The 20889-nt window shown below is 42.2% G+C and overlaps 1 protein-coding gene across 4 annotated transcripts in view; it reads left to right on the top strand.

The window, feature by feature from the left end:
- Positions 1 to 20889, top strand: part of TACR1 (tachykinin receptor 1) — a 163272-nt gene that overhangs the window by 77167 nt on the left and 65216 nt on the right. For all 4 annotated transcript variants that reach the window (XM_032352584.1, XM_032352586.1, XM_032352585.1 and 1 more), the window contains one exon: positions 12718 to 12912. In XM_032352584.1, coding sequence (XP_032208475.1) covers positions 12718 to 12912 — 195 coding nt within the window. The remainder of the gene's footprint in view (positions 1 to 12717; positions 12913 to 20889) is intronic.

Below are 20889 nucleotides of genomic sequence, written 5' to 3'. Positions count from 1 at the left end.
AAAAATTCCATTTTAATGAATTTCATCAGCATTCCAAAATTGTTTTTTGTTTTTGTTTGTTTTGGTAATAGAGGTCGGTAACTAATGAGTTTTTTACTAGAAATCACTCTCCTGATCTTCTAAATCTGGGCACGAGATTGAAGAGCAGGTGTCCTTTCTACAGTGAGCGTCCATTGCCAAGGCTGGATTCCATCCTGCTCCTCGCAAGTGCTTTCCTGTGACCCCAGAAGGGGCAAGGGGTGGGCCTGCCTAGTCCAGAGGGTGGCTCTTTGCTCTGGACACAGGAGGACCTGTCCTCTTTCCTCCAACACCTAAAAATTTTCAGGTAGCCACATTTAGTGGAGAACAGAGTTCTTGGGCAAGAAGTCGTGTGGGCACCCAAGAGTGGCTTTAGTTCTCTCCCAGCTACACAAACTCTTCTCTCCTATTTGCTGATCTAACAGGTGACACTTATTCAATTTTATCTAAAATCCCCCTGCCTTCCCTCAACCCAATTTCTTCCCCCAGCCCATCCAATATAGAAATTCCAGAGCCATCACTGGTTTTAACCACAACCTGGCCTTAAGCTTGATCTTGATTTTTCATGCCTGGTGTCCTCCTATGTGTAGTGAAGGGACTGGACTAATCAACCTCTAATCCCCCTCCCCACCCTAACAGCTGACATGGTCACTGAGGTCCCGTGTGCTATTAGTGTGCAAGCATCACGGACAGACTTACCTGATCCATGGCCCAGGTAGCTTCTAGTCATGAGTTATGGTTGACCTATCAATTTCCCCTGAGGGACTATATAAACTGGCAGTTAGGACATCCTTATCTGCTGAGGTCCCTGCCTGAGCCAGTGTGTGCACCACAGGTTCTCTAGAGAGACAGGCATTCTGCTTATGCTGTCATTCACCCCACCCACCCAACCCCCTGTTGTCCACGATCTATCAAAAGCTCCAGAGGTGGCAGAACACACAGGAATGAATTACCTTTTTGCCTGTCTTTCCAGGGCCCGTCTGGGGAGTTACTCCTAACAATGCTTCTCTAGTAATTATAAAGCCCTTTAATTTATACTTTCTTATTTGATCCTCACAATGATCACACAAGATGGAAAAAACAAAAAGCCCTATTATGACTGTGACCCTTTCTGATGGGAGTGAGGGGACTTTAAGAGCCACTGGCTAAGAGTCTTATGAGGCAGGAGCAGGGGTGAAAGAGGGTCAGCCTTCGGGAGCTTGGGAGCCACGGCAGCTCTGGGCTAAGACTCACAAACACAAACCTGCACTCAGACCTCAGGGAACATCTGTAGAAACTGCTTGCCAATACGAACACTAAGTGTCGGAGAGGAGAAAGGTTTCCCAGAAGCTCACACCTGTCATGCCGAAAAAATTTTTAAAAAACTGGAACTCCGTTCTCTCTCACTTCTAGTCAAGGGAATTTGGGTTTTGTTAGTGTGCACCACCAGTAAGGGTCAATGCCAAGGCCTCTGGGCTCTATGGGAAGGAAGTGAGAACCAAACCCATGGAGCTCAGACCCACATGTCCCAAGGGGAACAACCACCCCCTCAGAAGGCCAGAGAGGAAGGCATGGACAGAGAACTGGGAAATGAGAGGTGGTGGGCTGTGGCCAGTCGATGATGTGCCTCGGCCCTCTCCGCAAACCCCTGTCTTGCCAACCCCTGCCGTCTCCACATGCCTCCTTCTCCCTTGCGAAGGTGCTTTATCCCCTGCAGCCCCCACGTTCACAGTTCGTGTGCCCTGTCCTCTGACAACACCCCGCTAGATCCTGGCATCACAGTAGCTCTGTAGTGGGCCTCTAATGATTGTCAGAAATGAGATTTGCAAAAACAGCAGTGAAACGGGATGCCGAGTGCAGGGGGAGGCCTGGGGGGAGCATGGGACAGGGAGAGGTTGAATCGGGCTCCTCTTCCCAGGAAAGTAGGGTCTTGGGGTCTGGTGCAGGGAGACCATTCATTCCAGCAAACCCTAAGACTGTCTGCTGTGTAGTTGGCCAAAGATCAGGGCCCCTTCACCGGTCTGTGACATCACGTTCAGCAACAGCCACGCTTAAAATGTCTCAGTGGAATTCACGCATGGGAGCTGTGGGGAATGAACGCTACTGCTCCGGTTTGTGTTTTTCCCGGGAAATACTATTTAAGTTGTAAACTGAGCTCTTCCGTTTGAGATGACAGCTGCTGAGCTGACGCCTCGACCTCATTGGCCTTTTGCCATGTGAGTCCCTCTGAGCACCTGACCACGGATCCAGGCAGTCGCACCCACGGCTTAGGCCACTGAAGGGTGTGTTGCTCCGGGTCCCAGGGTATAAGCTAGGCGCTGGGCCTCCAAGAAGACACCGCGTGGCCTATGGTCATGTGAATTACAAAGATGTCCTTCCTTCACTAGGAGAAAACGGACACTCTGAGAAATCACTCTGAGAGAGATTGAGGAGCTGAAAAAGCAGGAAGAGCAAGTGGGGGAGAGGAGATGAGGTATGTTCTGTGTAGAGAACTCCCTGGGAAGAGGCAAGTCCTAATTCAGGCAGCAAAGTCTCCAGCTCTGACAGTGTGAACTGGGGAAGCCCAACATCACCAGCAGGACAGGCCACCGGGTGGTCTGTAAACACAGGCCCGAGGAATGTTTACTTTCTGGAAAGCATGTTTGTCTCTCCTGGGCTCTGGCTCTGTTGGGGAGATCTGGTCCCAGCATCTTCCATATGTTCCCTTGGAGGCTAGCGTTCCCTCTGGGCACTGTCATCAACAGAGACCACGGGACCCTGTCGTTCCTCACTCAATCCTCTATCCTTGTTTTCCCGTCAACATCTGCAAGGAGCAAACTCAGAGGCCAACATCTTCTTGCTTACTAGAGGGGGACATTAAGTCAGTGAGTGGGTGGTCCCCACAGTGCTATGTTGGGCCAGGCCAGTCAGGGATTCCAAAGAATAGAAGATGCATTACTGGCTTCTTCCTGAGAAGCATCTTATAAAATGTTAGAAGTGATTATAAACAAGCCATTTCTTTTTAGGTCACCAGACCTTTGTATCTGCTGTTGCCTCCTTCGAGAAAGTATGTGGCATACTGCTGTGTATAGATGTGCACACCAACTTATCCTTCAGGGTCACATTTAAATACCACCTCCACTGGGGAACTTCCCTGGCCTCCATGCCAGAGCCAGAATGGCCTCCTGGCCACTCCCTACCCCCTGCACATTTTGACTTTTCTGCAGCACACAGCACATTTCATCTCACTACAAGACAGGTATGAGCCTCTCCCTCTAGACAGACTCCTTCACAGTAGGGAGATAGAGCCCTTCCCTGATATATCAGAGGAGATCACATGTTTATTGAATGAATGAATTTAAAAATCAATTTAAAAAAAGGCATGAATATACAGGTTTATACGTGTAGAACCACACCCATTGCTGGCAGTAGGTCTGAGTCCTGGAGAGTGCCATGATAGAAAAGCAAAGCAAAAGGTAGGGGAGATGGTGGCCAGGGGAAGCAATGCAGAGACTCTGTAGCCAGACTGCCAAGTTCAAACCCAGCCCCACCACTTGGTGGATGAGTTACTTGACCTCTGTGAGTCTGTTTCCTCATTTGGAAATTGGGGGTCATGAAAGCAACCTTCCTCAAAGAGTTGGTGAAAGGTAAAATGAGTTCATACACAGAAAGCACATAGAATGGAACCTGGCACTTCTCAAATACTCAGTACGTTAGCTAGGTGTTTTTCTAAGGGAACAGAAGTAGGAGAGAGCCGTTCCCTTTATCCCCTCCGTATTCTTTGAATGCTTACACCAAATAATTCAACAATAAAACTAACAAACAAACAAAAAGTAAGTTCAGAACTTCTGCTTTCAGTCATATGGCAGACTAGATATCCTGATTGACAATCTTGAAGTTAATTAACAAATTCTGGATACGATACTACACACGCATGCAAACATTGTAAATGCATTCATTTTCTTGCAAGAAAGTCAGGAAGACTAATGTCAAAATTTAAATGAGGGCAGAAATTCTAATTATTGGACTGGAGGTTTGTCTGGAGGGTATTTGATCTCGACTTTGACTCACAAGGTAAGGTATGGAACAAGATTCAAAGCCTAAGACCTTCCTGTCATGTGTTGTCCAACAGAGTAAGTTTTCTTAAAGTTGAGAAGCAAAGAGCTACTTACTCAGTATGAAAACAGACCTGTAAATAAAATGCCTACCTTCCAGGGGCCATAAGGAAAATTGCTCATCTCTAACCTTAGTACAGAGTAAACAGAAAAAATATATATATTCTGAAAGTTTGCAGCAGAAAAGGAGCACACACATGGGTGTGCAGACCAAATTCATATCAGTTGATTCATCTAAAAAAAAAAAAAACTCTCACAGAAATCTAGCTCACAGTGGTCCCAGCCTGGAAGTGTTCCCAGGTTCTTGGCAGAAACTACTGCAAATCTCAGAAGGAACCTAACTTCCACCCAGACATCAGTGAATTCTCACAGATAAAGTTCCAAAGTAAATCAGCAGGATGAAGTCAAAATGAACAGATAATGAAACAGATCAATGTGAGTGAGAACCTGCTGAAGCAGACCCAAGGAGACTTCAGCTATTGGAGTTATTAGAGACTGAATATAAACTATGTGTGTTATATTATGTATACAGAATTTAAAAAGCTATAAATAAGAAGCTTGAAAATATGAGGACCAAGTGAAACATATAAAGAATGACCAAGCATGTTGAAAAATAAGTAAATCAAAATTATAAAAATGAAAAATAGTAAGAGTTGAAATGTAAGAGGCAGGTCTAACGGTAGATTAGATTTGCTGGAGAAAGTCCATGAACTGGAAGACTGATCCAAACTCAGTATCCAGAATGTAGCACAAAGACACAAAAAGATAGATTTAAGAGAAAAAGCTAAGTTGTCTAAGTTAGTCAATAAGTAGTCTCTGTTTCTTTTTAATGTTTTACCCAATTTAGATACAGTGAGATTATAGTCCACCCCAGTTTCACACCAGTCCATTCTCAGAGAGAGTACAAATTATTTACTGAAAAATACAGATCCATCAAAAGATTTTTCCCACAAGTGAAATATTCTTAAGAGCAATTCAAGAATTCCAAAAATTAAATTGTGCACGACCTTAAAAGCTTTCATCATTTACTTTGTGCAGTACCTCTCTTGTCTTTATAGGGATAAATTTCTATCATTTTTTGTTTACCAGATTTGTACTCAAAAATTTTAACTTTCTAAAAGCTTCAGAAGAACATATTTTGGGACTCTCCATTAAAAAGATTTGCATTAAAGGGGCACCTGGGTGGCTCAGGTGGTTAAGCTTCTGACTTTGGCTCAGGTCATGATGTCAGGGTCTTGGATCGAGCCCCACATCAGGCCTCCACACTCAGCAGGGAGTCTGCTTGTCTCTCTGCCCCTCCCCTTGCTCATGCTTCCTCTCTCTCAAATAAATAAATAAAATCTTTTAAAAAAGATATTTGCATCAAAGATATTCAACTAAACAAAATGCAACCAAGACTTAGAAGACTCAGGTGCAAAAAATTTAGTGCTGTCCCATAAAAACACTTCCAAAATCCTATTACATCGTATTCAACATCAACTTTACTACCAAAGTAGAAGAAAACTAGTTTAGTTACTCTGCATCTACAAAAATTTTTGTAAATTTCAATGACTTCAGCTTCTATTTTATAATTGGTAAAATACCAGAACTTGTTTGGCAAGTTATATGTCTCTTAACCTATTCCAAATATATCTCTGTTCCATAGGTTTCTTAATTTAGTAAGGACATTATTTTTATCACATTGTATTCACATTAATATCAAAACAAAACAATTTATCTTCACTGTTGAAGTTTGAAATGAATTCATGGTAATATTCACAATGCCAATTTTTTTCTACTCCCCCAAACTTTGATTCCATGAATTAGGTTACGAAAGAATTGAACCATTATTGAAACTACCTGATTTCCTATTTGAAAATCTGATGACAGTGATATAAAAATAGAATCATTTAGCTGCTTGCCAAGTTCCTCTGCTAACCGAGACAAGATTCTCATAGTATCCCTTGAACTTTTGCATATGCACGAGAAAAATTAGAACTGAAAATTAGTGAAATTAATATAGAATGGTCATTTAATCTAAATGAAAAAGTCATGCTTCCCAACGTAATGGGCAAACACACTATTTTCACTGTATATGTCCACAGCTCTGAACACATTTGGCTTAAACTAACTACTAAATTTTTTGGTGTGGATGCTGCTCCCTCTATCATCCGATTGGTATCTTCTGGTTTTCACATGTTCAGTGGTAACACTGAAGCTCCGTAGAAGGTAAATGTCTGCAAACCCTTTGTGTAGGTCACACATTCATCATTGATTTTAATGAAAAGCAGAAATCAGACCTGCAATTTTCATTAAACATATACTTCTGTTTGCTTATAACTCATTGCTGTCAAAGAAGATTTTTAACTAAGAAAGCACTGTCACCAGCCAATCAGTCAATACAATAAATAGTTGTGGATTCGCATGTACAATAAAAGGCAAAATCACAGTAGCAAGGGTGTCCAAATTACTCTAGACAGTAATCTGCTCATTTTATTTGATAGTTTTCCAGGCTTCACATCAACCCTGCCACCCATGCTCTGGTGACCTGGGCATTACAAGGCTGCAGGCAGAGGACACAGAATAACTGACTGTTTATCAGGTGGTTGCCAGGACCAGCAGCACTGAACCACAGTCCCACCACTCTCTAAGTCCAAGCACACTTCATTTCATCAGTGATTGTCCTGCCTGATGCACTTGAGTGGGCAACGTAATCAGGGCTGGGACTAGGGTGGGACAAGTGAGACATTCACCTTGGGTGCAAAATGTAAGGTGGCACAAATAATTCAGCAATTAAAATTCTAAAAGTATGCTAATGCAATATTTTAAAATAGAAAAAAACTAATGCAAAAAATCTACGCTAAGCAGAATATCAAAATTTTCAATAAAGACAGGGTCCAACTTTGCATTTGTACAACCCTGTGAGTGCCTCGCTCACGAGATCCCACCCTTATCTGGTGAATAAAGGAGGTCTGTAGGAGAAGAGAGGCTGCCCTGGAGGACAAGAAGAAGAAGGTGGGAACGTGCCATTCTCTGAATCCCTCTAACCCAATTCTTCTGTCCCTGTTGCCCCTGCTTTAAGTTTTCAAATCCGACCCCACCTCTGCAGGCAAAAGCCTTCAGAATATTGCACTTGGTTTGGATCTTTACTATTTTTCCCCCATAGTTCATTTCAGGCCTTAGTCATGTGTATTTTGATGGCACCCTGCCTGTAGACTCTATAATCTGAAATCACCTTTGAACCACATGGATCCTTTGATCACACATGGGGCAGGACAGCTCAGACATCAGTTAGCTACATCTCTCCTTCTATTAACTCTAAATTGTCCCAGGCTCTCAGTTCCATCTGTCTTTGAATCTATTTCTTAACGATGTTATTGCCTATGCCATTGTTGTCAGCTGGTTCTTTTTAAATTGAATCCGACAGTGCTGTGAATCTATGGTGGGCTTAGAGGCCATTCATAGAATTGTGTGTAGCATAGCAGTGAGGACTCAAGGGGCTTTGCCATTCAGAAAAAGCTTTGGTAATATGTGAGCTTCAGGTCATCTCTGTTGGCTACTCAAAGACCTTTTTGGTTATAGTTATGTGATGCTTGAGCTTAGTTGAGTGGACAAAGTTATTGGTCAAGTGATATGGCTAAACAAGGATTTTGATGATTAAAGAAATGTCTTAGAAGAGAACCTCACCTGATGCCCCAACAGGTGTTCTTTGAGCTGGAATGGGGCGGGGAGGAGGAGGGGAAAGGATGGTGCAACCTCTTGTTCAGAGGAAGAGCTGGAGGGGTGATATCATGAAGCAAGACTGAATTCTCTAATGGCGGTCGGTGTTGAAGTCAGTCAACAAACACTTATTGAGAATTTATGTAAGGGTTTAATGTAAAGAGATGGGAAATTCTGAAGACCCAGGTCCAGTGAAGTCCTTCCTGTGGGACCCGGATGTCTGTATGACAGAAAACACTGAGCAATAATTATTCCTACATCCTAATCTCACATATGTTCAGATTGGGAAGAATGAAGGTGTAGTAAGTATGTAGGTCTCCTACTGCATGTATTTTTATTCAACAACCGTTTATGGAGCCCCTGCTATGTGCTGACAGAGTTCATATTCATTTATTCAATTAAGCTTTCGCTGAGTTTTTACTCTGTCCTCAGCACTGAGAGAAGCCAAGCTTGAGTAAGTCACAGCAACTGCCACCTGCAAAGAATCTGTCCAGGTTGAATTAAGACAATGTAGACAGGCAAATAAACCGAAATGGGATCCACACAAGGTTAGAGATCCTCAGCAGGAAAGGCAAGGCACCGAAACCCAGTCACAGGACATGATAAATGGGCCAAAACATGAAAATAAGTAGGAGTCCACTAGAAGGAGATTAAGGAGTAAAAACATCATGGCTTAGTGACCACTGTACTCAAACTAGGGCTAGATTCTGGGGTCACGGATGGCTGCTGATCGCTTCACTAACTCCTTGTGGGCTGTAAGCTTTATCCACCCAATGAGTTTCAGTCAGAGTCCTCCGTCTGCCAAGCCGAAGAAGAGTGTTTCTGAAGAGAACACCGTGTCCTCCTTTGGTTCTAATTCCTCCTGCTCTTCCCTTCTTATCAATTAGACCAGAGATCAAGAAACCGTGGGGCCCCAGCCAAGCCCAGTCCCCACCAGTTTTGTAAAATTGCCTTATGGGCACACAATCACACTCAGCAGTTGCCTTGTCCGCTTTCCCACTACAAAGACAAAGTTGAGTAGTTATGACAGAAATTCTGTGGGCCACAAAACTTAGAATATTTCCCATCTGGCCCTTTACAGAAAAAGCTCTCTGACCTTTGAGCAAGACTATAGCAGCTATGCTCTCAGCTGTCACTATTCCTCATCATTTGAACCTGGATGCCGCCCGTTGAGGGAAACCACCCTGGGAGGAAGTGAGTGGAGCTGAGGGAGGGCAGGGACAGGAACTGGAGACAGAGCCTGGGAGGTGAGATCTCTCGGCAGAGGAAAGACATCCTCTCTGCCCAGCGACGTAGGGCTGGTATAAGAGGACATTATGAGGATACTGGGGCCGATCAGAAGATTGGAGTTCTTTTTCACAATAAGATTGTTTCACTGTGCCTTTAAAAAAAAAATGTGTAGCCTTATACTTTGCCAGATTTCAGAGACTCTGTGGAGAGTTCTTTTTATAAAGCACGATCGTGCAAGAGGAAGATAGCGCCTCAGGTGTTTGAGCTGGGAGGCCACATACAATTCAAATCAAAGCGGACGACCGACCCTCCGTGGGACTGCAGCAACCTGAGGAGGAGAACGTAATCCACATCCCACACAGCCCCCCGGACCCCTGTCTCTGGCAGCCTGATGATTAATGCGTAAACCAGGAAGACATTTCATTGACTGCCTTCTGGTCTCTTAAGCACAATGCAGTCAATAAATATTTATTGAATGCATTTTCCTAAGGCTTGCAGCACTTGCTCCATGATAAGTCATAACTGAATAAGCAAGAATCGTTCAGGGCTGTTACAAATAAATATATAAATGTATGTTAATGGAATCCAAGCTAGGAATGGTCAGCAGGAAAGAAAATATGCATCCGTCTACGGACAGGACATGCTTCTTGGGGTGAATAAGAAAGAAGCATGTCACGTAAGCTCTAGAAGTGAGAATTGCCAAAGAAAGAAGGGAGAAAGGTTAAAAAAAAAAAAAAGAAGAAGAAGAAGAAAGGCATAGCAAGAGATTTATAAATGGCTCTATTTTGAACAAATGAAAATACATACTTTCCTTTAGGGCCAAGCTTTTGTATTCTCTCTGGCTTTATGTGGGTAACATTTTCATCTGTCACTGAAATGGCTCCTCTGCTCAAGAAATGGCAGAGTTAACTGAAATGAGCTCCCAAATTGTAATTTTTGCAATAAAGGTAAAATATGGCTATCTGCAGCCCACTTGAAGCTATAGTACCAATATGCCGATGCAGTTCCCCCTTAAGCTCCAGTCACATTAGATTCTGAATGGCGTATCACCAATTGGGGCACAGGCATGGGAGGTAAGGTACGTTTATTTAAGACTGAATGCTTATCCTGAGTTAAAAGCAAATTAAAATCTTGCATTTGAGATAATGTTAAAAGGGGACAATGTAATTAGCCCATTCTCCTCTGTGCAGTCTTGTCACGCTCCTGTAGAGCCTGAGAATGCACAACTACGGTGAAAGCAGAAGCCTGGATGGTGCTGGAAAGGAAAGGCATCTGCATAGCTAGGTGTCTAGCTTTGTAGGGGAAGGATCTTGCCTCTGGGAAGTGATCCAGTAAGCCAGCCTACAATTAATGCAAACATCATTAATGACCATCTAGATCCAGCCCTTCACCAGATTGGAAAGGACTCTAGTGACTGCACAGTTCACCCCCATTGGCTCTGCTTCTGGGTTCCCTGTCCACAGCCACTCCACGACGGAAGAGGGAACCAGTCTTCATTGGCTTTAGGCAGCAAGAAAGAGGCAGAATCAGGAAGGAAATCAAGACATCTCAGGGTTCTTTTCAGGAGACCCCCGCAAGGGTGGAAGGAAGGTCATCAGGTCTACGGCATAGCAGACCTTCCTTGGAAGCAGCTGTGGCCCCTTGGGGTAATCTAAAGAAGACACACAGGCTTGATTCATGGCATTTTGAGAGTTGTCTTTGCCCCTCTGGTGCTGGCTTTGCCCTGTCAGGTGCTCTAGACAACAACTGAATGATAGGTTTTATGGTCACCAACTCAACCGAGGAAACCTGCCAGAAGATTTATGGCTTACCGCTCACCCTCACCAAAATATCTGTTCCAAGTCTCTTCTGAATTCCACTCTCTCCTGAATTCTAGACCACCTGTCCATTTTTCCAAAAGAGAGAGAAGGAAAAGATTCTGTGGGGTTTCTTCCTGAAGGTTATCACTTCTGATCATGTATCTGAAGACTGACCTGACATACATAGGCTTACCTTGAGAAGAAAGCCTAGATGGCTAGGAAGAAAATGTGGAGAAAAGTGTTTTAAAGTTTAGAATTATAAAACATCACTTAAAGAAGGCTTTACGAAAACTGAGCCAAAAAGCTCCTGGGCAGGGAGTCAGATCTAATCACAGCACAGGGAAGAGAGGAAGGCTTTGAACGCTTCCTGCCCTTTAAGTAGGATGCCCAGCAGACTTGTCCCAAAACCAGCTAAGCTCACCTCTTCAAGCGCCTCCAACAGGCCCCCTGCCATTCCAAGACTTGATTTCCGCTGCTGCCTCCGTAGGGCTCTAAGGCGTTTATCAGATTACCACTTGAGGTCACATATCCTACTGTCGTGTTTTGTGGTTGCTTATTTATGCGCCTGCTCTCCCCAGAGAAATGAGGAGCTTGGAGCCGAGAAGGAAAAGCTGTGTTCTGTGTGCGGCAGGTGCCCGGTGCGAATTTGTAGTGCACATGCTGAATGAAATTGCTTTACTTGTAAAGCAATTTACAAGTAAATTGTAACCGTGGTCCCAGTTCTGGCCTACAGATCCTGGGAGTCCAAAGGGTGTAGAAAAAGAATTATGCGGAATTATGTGCAGCCAGCTGACAGCTGGGCTGCTATTTGTCTGCTCTTTTCCCAAGATTCCATTGGCCATTCTGTCCCATAGAAGCCAGAAATACCTGCATATCAGAGAACCAATGTAAGGTTTTGTCCAATAATATTTAAACCCCAAAGGCAGTGTGAGACATAATTTCTGCTTTGATAAAGAATGCGTATTTTAAGGGATGGATCCATAAACTTTACAAGAAAAAATAAACAGAGCAAGATGCCTTTTAAAATGGAGGATGCAGAATTGATGTGATTATAATTGATAGCAAATGCTGATTGGAATATTTATTATTCCTAAGATCTCTGCTACATTTCAGAGGCGGCACAAATTCAAACGTGTGGACACATTCATTCGGGGCTCCATTCCAGATGAGAGGACATGGGGGAGTGGCTCCGAGTCCTGAGCCATCACTCACGTTGCTTCCCTCTTCCTATGAATGAGGTTTCACCCCCACCCCAGACTTTAATATACCCAAGTGTGTCTGTCTCAGCAGGAGGAGACTGTCTTTCTCCCCATGAGGCATGCATTGTTAGCCACACACTGACTTCTAGATGTTCAAAGAACAGATGAAGATTTCACCAGGAGCTGGTATTTTCTGTTAGGCTACTATTTCTCATATTTCATTACCCCTCAAATGGTAGAGGCTGACATAAGATTGCTAGCCTTTTAAATGGCCACATAAAAACTTTAAAAAGCCAATATTTTTATCAACAGTATTCCTTAATTCAAGAAGGATAAAGATAGTCTTTATATTGAATAAATTGACAACATTGTTCTTGTCCTTCTAATTCTACCGTATGCCTCTGATGTACATTTGGTTATCATGTCCCCAGCATGAGCATCCTAACAACGAAAATGTCTCTCTTAGAATGTTGCTTGATGGGTTCTAGATATTTGAAAACCTGGTTGTCTTTTCTTACGGATTTTAGGGTTTTATGTCCTAACAGTCATAACATTTAAGGATAGAATATGCAAAAGTGATCAGAAAATAGTCGTAAAAGTCATCAGAAGTCAAATGTTTCCCTGGAATTTTTCAATGCTAATCCCCAATGCAAATTTTGGTGACCAAATCAGAAATTTGTCCTTTCTTCTCTGTTCCAGGTACATGGCCATCATCCATCCCCTCCAGCCCCGGCTCTCAGCCACGGCCACCAAGGTGGTCATCCTTGTCATCTGGGTCCTGGCTCTTCTACTGGCCTTCCCCCAGGGCTACTACTCAACCACAGAGACCATGCCCAACAGAGTCGTGTGCATGATTGAATGGCCTGAACATCCCGACAAGATCTACGAGAAAGTGTGAGTAGGGATGATTCCCGGGTGACGCCTTCTTTGTCTTTTCTTCTTCTTTCTTTCCATGTTCTTTTGTTGGTTACAATTTAGCGTCTGTCTAGAAGCATTTCTCATAACCAGTTTGATGTTAGGCTGATGTGTCCATCATTATCAAGGAACTCTTTGTGTCCCAAATACTACTCTGGACTTTGAGTGAAAATTTTAATATATGTAAGACCTGGATCTTGTTATAGCCTGCCATCCAAGCGTTCTTCCATATCCTCCTGCGGGTTACCGCGACTCTGCCCCACCAGTGTCTGCATTGCTTTGCCTGGGAGTTTGTCTCTCCAGAACGCTGCTCTGCCCTCTTGTTCAGCATGCCAGAAGGTGGGAGAATTATCCTTGCTCCCAGCAGCTCTCAACAGCAGATATCAGTTGGAGTATGAACACCAGCTCCCTCAGCCCACAGGTGGGATGTCTCTGAGGTGTATGTTTTACACTGCATCCAAGGTTTTGTCTCAGGGTGAAGCTCCAGTCACCCCCGCTGACACCCCCTTCTCTGTGGCACGGCTCTTCTCCCTACTGGCATTTCTTTCTCCTTCTAACGAACTCACTTGTGCTTGAATCTTGATTTCAGGGTGTGCCTCTGGGGGAAGCCAAGCCATAGCACGTATCTTCCAGGGTTTTCTAGGTGGAGAAATAAGATACACATTCAAAATGGATGGGAAGGCAGGGCCAGTACAATGAGACCTTAAGAGTTACAGGTTTCCCTACAAGACATGCCAGCTTTTATCTTCAGGGGCCTGACTGATCGCATTAAAGGGATTTCAAAGAAATCCTGGCAGTTTTCTCCAGGACTTCTCCTAGAGGCTACACTGAAATGGCTTATTCTTTGTTTTGTTCTGCTCAGGTGAGTGGCAATGTGACATTTCTATCACTGTCAGTTTCCTGGGCTCAGAGCACATTGATCTGTGGGTTCTTTGACAGTTCTCTGTAATTCTCCAATCTCGGGTTTATTATGTGAATCATAAGAGAACACTGGCGTTAATAATCAGATGATCTATGTTTTAATAACAAGATTGCCATTACTACTTCTATGACTCCGGGCAAGGATCACAGTCCCCCCTCATTGTTAAATTGAAAGTGATAAGCACTGCTTCCCATAAACAACTGCTGTGAAGTGCAAACGAGATAATGTATCCTCGCCTTGTAAGCTATTAAATGCCATACGAAAGGTAAGATATTGTTATCGAACCAAATTCATCAGATAGCGGTAGAATCATTACAGGCCTTTAAACTCATTAGGCGGTAACATGAGACACTACCTGTTGGCCCCCAAGATCTGAGGGTCTGAAAGCCTGCTGCAGAGAGTTCCACGGAGCATGGAAATGGGGCTTGCCAGAAAGCAATACATAAAGTCCAGGCTTTGCCTCCCAGACACACAGGCAGTGGGATTTAATCGATCAAGCAGTGGGGGGATTAATGCTCAGCCTAGAAGGAGACATTGAAAATTATTCTTCCAAATGAAACTACAAGCCTGAGTGGGGTCTCAGCGGGGGAAAAAACAGAGCTTTCCAAGCTGTACAGGGCCGTGAACGTGTTCAAGCCAGAAGGTTCCCTCAGAAGGGAAAAATGAAAGACCCTGAATTAAAGCCCATTCTGTAAGCTGCTTAGAAACTGCCTTTGACTTGGTTCACGTGATTTTTTTTCCAAGTCTGCTCACCTTCCTACAGTTTTGTTTCAAAATACAGTCCATTTATCTTCCAGCAAATTCCAAGTTTAACATGGAAACAAAGGTATTTACACAGATCTCTGGAGTCTTGCCCAAGAAATAGTAGTTTTTAAAGTTTTACTCTGAAACATTTTTCTGTCTTTTGCTTGTTAATGATGAAGAAAGCCCTTTGAGACTCGATACAGTATGCTGATTGTCTTCTTTCCTTGCAATGAGAATTTAGGGTAGCTGGACTAGAAGCATGCTTAGGTTTGCCATCATTGTTTATTTCATGATTTTTTGAACTTCTTCCTTCTTTTTATTTGTTCATTTTTACAATTTTATTATTTCTATTAAGTTTTTAATTTTAATTCTGGTATAGTTAACATACCATCTTAAATTAATTTCAGGTGTACGGTAGAGTGATTCCACCGTTCTATCCACTGCTCAGTGCTCACCATGCTAAAGGCTCACTTATTCACTCATCTCTCCACCTTCCTCTGCTCTGGGAACCATCATTTTGTTTGCTATAGTTAAGGGTCTGTTTCTGGGCTTGTCTCTCTCTTTTTCCCTTTGCTCATTTGTTTTGTTTCTTAAATTCCACACATGAGTGAAGACAAATGGATAAAGAAGATATGAGATACACACACACAAACACACACACACACACCGAGGAGTTTTATTTGGCCATAAAAAAGAAGGAAATCTTGCCAGTTGCAACAACACGGTTGGAGTCAAAAGTGTAATGCTAAGCAAAATAAGTCAATCAGAGAAAGGCAATACCATATGTTTATTTCATGATTTTAATCTTAAAAAATGAGTCTGGAGAACAGCATCTGATTTTATCTACTCAAGATGTGTAAAATGTTTACGGATACAGTAGTAAGTTGAAAGAATATGTATTTGTCATCCACATACGATGTCTGTGAAGCAAACTTAAGTCGAGTGCGTAGTAAGCTTTATGTAAGCCTATTTCCTTTTTGTCAATATCCTTCATAATGCCTTATGATATACTTTTAGAGAATTTAAGTTTTACTAGCTCTAACCTAAGTACTTCTGCTTCTGCTGGGACTGATTGCCATTGTCTTCTGCTGGGACTGATTGCCATTTCCACAGCAGACAATAATCCCAAATTTGAAACCAGAAGGAAACTTTATTTAAGGCAGTATAATAATTAGGTTAAGAACATGGGGTCTGGAGTTAAATGAGGGCTCAACTCCCAGCCACATCACTGTCTAGTTGAGTCATCATGGTCAAGTTATTTAAGCCTCTAAGCTGAATGGAACATTCCACATAGAGGTATCGAGAAAAGTAAATAAGGCACATGCTTAGCCCAGTGCCAAGCACATGGGAAGAGTCTGGCGCATCACTCGTAGATCTAGCTACATGGGTAGATGACTGGCAGGAGACAGTGTGGTGGGCAAACGCTTAGGCCCAATTTTCCTGATGAATAATTTGTGCCAGCTAATTATATAAAAAGGTTTTGTGAAAAATCTTAGATCGCTGCATTCACCTTCTGGCTACACGCTGAACCTCCAGCCCTGATCATTCATCATTCAGGCTCTTTATTAATACATGGATTAAATTAAGCACTATTAAAGAAAGGCAATCCAATAAAAGAGCAGGCAAAAGTTTTGCATATGCACTTCGCAAAAGGAAATGTCCAAATGACCAGTTAATATGTGAGGAGGCACACAACTTCATTCATCACCAGTGAAATACAAATGAAAACCATAATGACATCTTTCTGCCCACCCATTAGACGGGCAAATGTTAAGAAGCCTGACTCAACTAAGCATTTAGAACTTTCGGTGAAATTAAGAAACAATGAGAACCTTTGTAGACTGCTAGAAGAAGCATACATCGATAAAACCATATTGGAAAACATTTTGTAGTATCCAGAAAAGCAGAAGCTATCCACACACTACCACCCCACAGTTTTGCCCAGGGGTAACTTCCCTAGAAAAATGCATGCACATGTGCATCCAAACACAGCTAGGGTATGGTTCATATCAGCATTGTTCTTAATGCCCCAAACTGGAGGTATTCCAGATGTCCATCATCAGTTGGATGGGTAAAAAACTGTGGCACAAGCATGTAACAGAATACTATGTAATTAACACAACGAACAGAATGTAGCTCCATGCAACATGGCTGGTTCTTACAAAGTCTTAAAACAAAATGAGGAAAATGGAAGTACATCTTTAAGAGCACATTAGTACGTGGTCGAACTATAAATGCAAACAAAGTAGTAGTCACCATGAAAGTGAAGACATGATTCTCTCTCATGGGAAGGAAAGGTGTGTGGCCAAGAAGAGACACTTAGAGATGCTTTTGAGGGGCTGACAAAATTATATTTCTTGAGCTCTGTGGTAGTAGCGTGAGTGCTTGCTTAAAAACCATTCATAATACCAGGTGATTTTGCTCATCCATTTTTTCTGGAAAGTATGCTTCATATTTTTTAACTGTAAATTAAATGCTATTCAAAGGATTTTGCTTTTACAAGCTTTCAAGAAACTGCTTGCCTTGGGATAACCCCAGAAGTTCGTTCCTTAAGAATTATCTTCTGAGGCACGGAGCTTTGCCTAGAATGATATTATTCATAAGTTTTTACTTTTGAATAAGCCAAAGCATGGATGGACCCCACTGCATTCTCATGCTTACTTAACCTCGTTCATTTTGCCTTGCTGACTCCTACCTTTCAGCCCACCTGGAATTTGCCCAACTGGTCTAAGAGCATATGGGACAAATGCTGTCCCTGAAAGGAGTGGCAAACGTTGAGTAGAGCATAAGGCCCAGACAGTCTCCACAACCTCCACCCCTTACTGCTATATTCATAAGCATGTACCTCTGGGCAATAAAATGCTACCGACAGACTTGGTCAGTTTCCTGGAAAATCATTTCAAACTTTATTTTGCATTTTTAAAAATGAGCAAATTTTGAAGTATACTGAAAATTCCTATAATTTCTTTAATCATCTGTATGCTCATCTTTCATGAAAGGCTCTAACATTTTGATGAATATTCTTCCAGTCTCTTACTCCCTCTCTAGGGAGATACTGTTCTTAGTTTGTTTTGAAGTGTCTTACAAGCACACAGGTCAACACAAATACAGATTGCTTCCCTCTCTGTAACACAAAATGTAGCTCATATTTATGCACATCACTCTGTATCTTATTTTTAAAATTTAATGTGTCTTAGAGATATTTCCATATCAGTTCATGAAGAGCATCTCTATTCTTTGTCTCAGCTACACACAGTACTCCAGGCTACAAATGTACAATGTTATTTAGCCAATCACACTTTGGGTGGACTTTGGATTATCTCCAGCCTTTTGCTATTCCGGAGCACAGCCATGCACATTTATCATGCAAGGCTATCTATAGCAAAAAATTTCCAAAAATGAAATTGCTGAGTCAAAGACATATAATATTTTAATTTTGATATTTGCCCTCCATATCGAATGGTGCTAATTTACATTCTGAACCAGCAGTGTATGGAAGTCCTGGTTCCTCTACAGCCTTCCCAACAGAGTAGTGTATTGTCAGGCTTTGAGATTTTTGCCCATTATAGTTAAAATTTGCGTTTCTCTTTTTACAAGTAGGGTTGAATATCTTTTCATAATAGGAATAATTTGTATATACATCTTACTATCTGTTAATTTCATTTACCATGTCATGAATGATTTCCTATGTCATTAAACATGTTTCTACAACCTGTTATGAGTATATACATAAACACATACATATATGTTTATATGTGTGCATAAATAATAATTTGGGGGGCACTTGGGTGACTCAGACAGTTGAGTGTCCGGCTCTTGATTTCTGCTCGGGTCATGGTCTCGGGGTCATGAGATCTAGTTCTGTGTCAGGCTCCTCACTCAGCGGGGTGTCTGCTTGAGATTCTTTCCCTCTCCCTCTGCTCCTATACTCTCTCTCTCAAATAAATAAGTAGATCTTTCAAAAATGAATGATAGGGCACCTGGGTGGCTCAGTGGGTTAAAGTCTCTGCCTTTGGCTCAGGTCATGATCCCAGCGTCCTGGGATCGAGCCCCGCGTCAGGCTCTCTGCTCAGCAGGGAGCCTGCTTCCTCCTCTCTCTCTGCCTGCTTCTCTGCCTACTTGTGATCTCCATCTGTCAGATAAATAAAATCTTTAAAAAAATGAATGATAATTTTGTTAACGAATCTGTTCTTTGAAAACTGACTACTCTTTGAAAATTGAGCTCTTTCAGCTGACTTAAGATAAGAGACTAAGCTTTAAAACAAGCTGCTTCTAGCTCCATCCCCAGATCCCTCCGAGGACTACTTCAGTGTCCTCTGCCATCCCCAGCTTATGTTTACAGCACACGATTAGAGGAAAATATCCTAATGTTGTAACAGTCATGAAAATGAGGACGTAGGCTCATTATTAATGTAATAATATCATCATCTGTAATTGAATGCTGCCACCATGTGCAAGCTGGCTTGGCTTTGGCTGCTCTGGTGAACTGTGACACTGCCCAGGGAGTCCTATGAAGAGGGAATGGATGGACTGGTTTCATGGGTGACCAAAAGGGACTCCTCCTGGCACAGAAAAATGCAAGGGAAAGGATGAAGTATAAAAAAGAAATACATCGACCTCCCTGTTCTACTAAAATGAGGAGGAATGCACCGTAGCTTTCAAAGTTAATCAGAGCCAAGCCCACTCTTGAGGATGCTGTACAAGCTGTCAGGTTGCAGTGGTCCCAGAAGGTTCCACAACAATACCCCCGAGGACAAGTAAGATGAATGAGTCCACACTTCTTCATCAGAGGGCCTACCACCAAGGCCAAGAAAAAGCCTGTAATGAGGATGAAAAATGAAAAAGACATCCAAATGAATGAGATTTAGACAGTGGGGGAGTTCAGTTTCCTGAATCATTTATTAACATTGGTCATATATCATTTTCTATTAATTAGACCTCCATGTACCTAACTTTGCAGTAGAACTGTGGCAAGAAGTAAGATATGCCTATTCTGAATTCCAAATATTACCAATAGTACTGGGAAAGGAGGCAATGCAAGAAAATAGCATCATTCATGACTTTAATTACCTGGAAATTTCGTGGATGGGAACTTGAGTGTATATATTAACTCTAATATAATTCTCTATAAATACTAGTCTTAAGAAAGACTATAAAAATGTGCTGGTTTTTTTGCAGCATTTTGTCTTTTATACATTACAGCCCATCATCAGAAGTTAGCTGAAATTTTTATATTGATACATATTTTTTCTCTCATTAATAATAATGAAAATTGAAAATCAACTAACTGAAAGCGTATGAGGGGAAAAGGGAGTATCAGAAAATGTACCTGAAGCATTACTTCTCAAATGTTCCACCTTCTTGATTATTTCACAAATAAACGAAGGAAAAGAAATGTGAATCCTTTGCCAAGCTGCTCCAGGCCTTGGCCAAAGGGGTGTCAGCGTATTTGCGTTTCCAGGACTGATTGTTTATGCTAGCTGTTATGATTAATCTCCTCCCCTGACACCTGCTACATTTATAGATACAGCCCAGGGCCCCTGGTATTGTCTCGGCTGTTGATGAAAAGCAGTTAAGCCAAGAATGAAAAGTACATCGACACTTCAGCGAAAGATGGTTGCATAAAAACAATCCCTTAACCTTGACTCCCAAAAAGAAATTAAGAGTGAGCAAAGGAGGAGGAGGAGGAAACTTTAAAAAAAAAAAAAAGAAGAAGAAGAAGAAAAAAGAAAAGAAAAGTCAAAAAAAAAGAAAAAAGAAAGGAAAAGCCTACATTAATACAGAGACTAGGAAGTTTGCCATACAAATGCCAGAAATTTCACTCCGTTTCTGGTAGATACTGTGCAGACAGAGCCAAGGACTAGCATGGGCAAGACATAAAAGAGCAGCCCCTAATTTGGAGGGCACAGTGTAAGCCTGAGGAAGATGGGACCCCGTAGTTTGAGATTCCTTTGAACTGCCACTATCAGCTTCCAGAGACAGCTGCTCTTAGACTGGGCACAAGGCGCACCCAGGCTAGACAGCATAATTGATAGTAAGATAAAAATGGATGATTTCCTACAAAACTGTAAATATCAAATTGATGCAGCTTGAGGGGAAAGGAATGAAAATACTGTTCAACAACAACATTTATGAAAGGCACCGGGATCAAAATTTGTGCAGAGAAATTCTTTCAAACATAAGAATTAAATATAAGCTCTCCTAGAGTTCAAAACCATATGGAGTACTTCCTAAGTTATATACACACTTGGCACAATGTGATTGTGAAAAACTAACAAAGAGAACTCCAG

Source organism: Mustela erminea, chromosome 7 (genome assembly GCF_009829155.1).
Source record: "Mustela erminea isolate mMusErm1 chromosome 7, mMusErm1.Pri, whole genome shotgun sequence".
Taxonomy (NCBI): Eukaryota; Metazoa; Chordata; class Mammalia; order Carnivora; family Mustelidae; genus Mustela; species Mustela erminea.
Note: the sequence above shows the minus strand (reverse complement) of the source record. Positions and strands in the feature narration are given on the sequence as shown.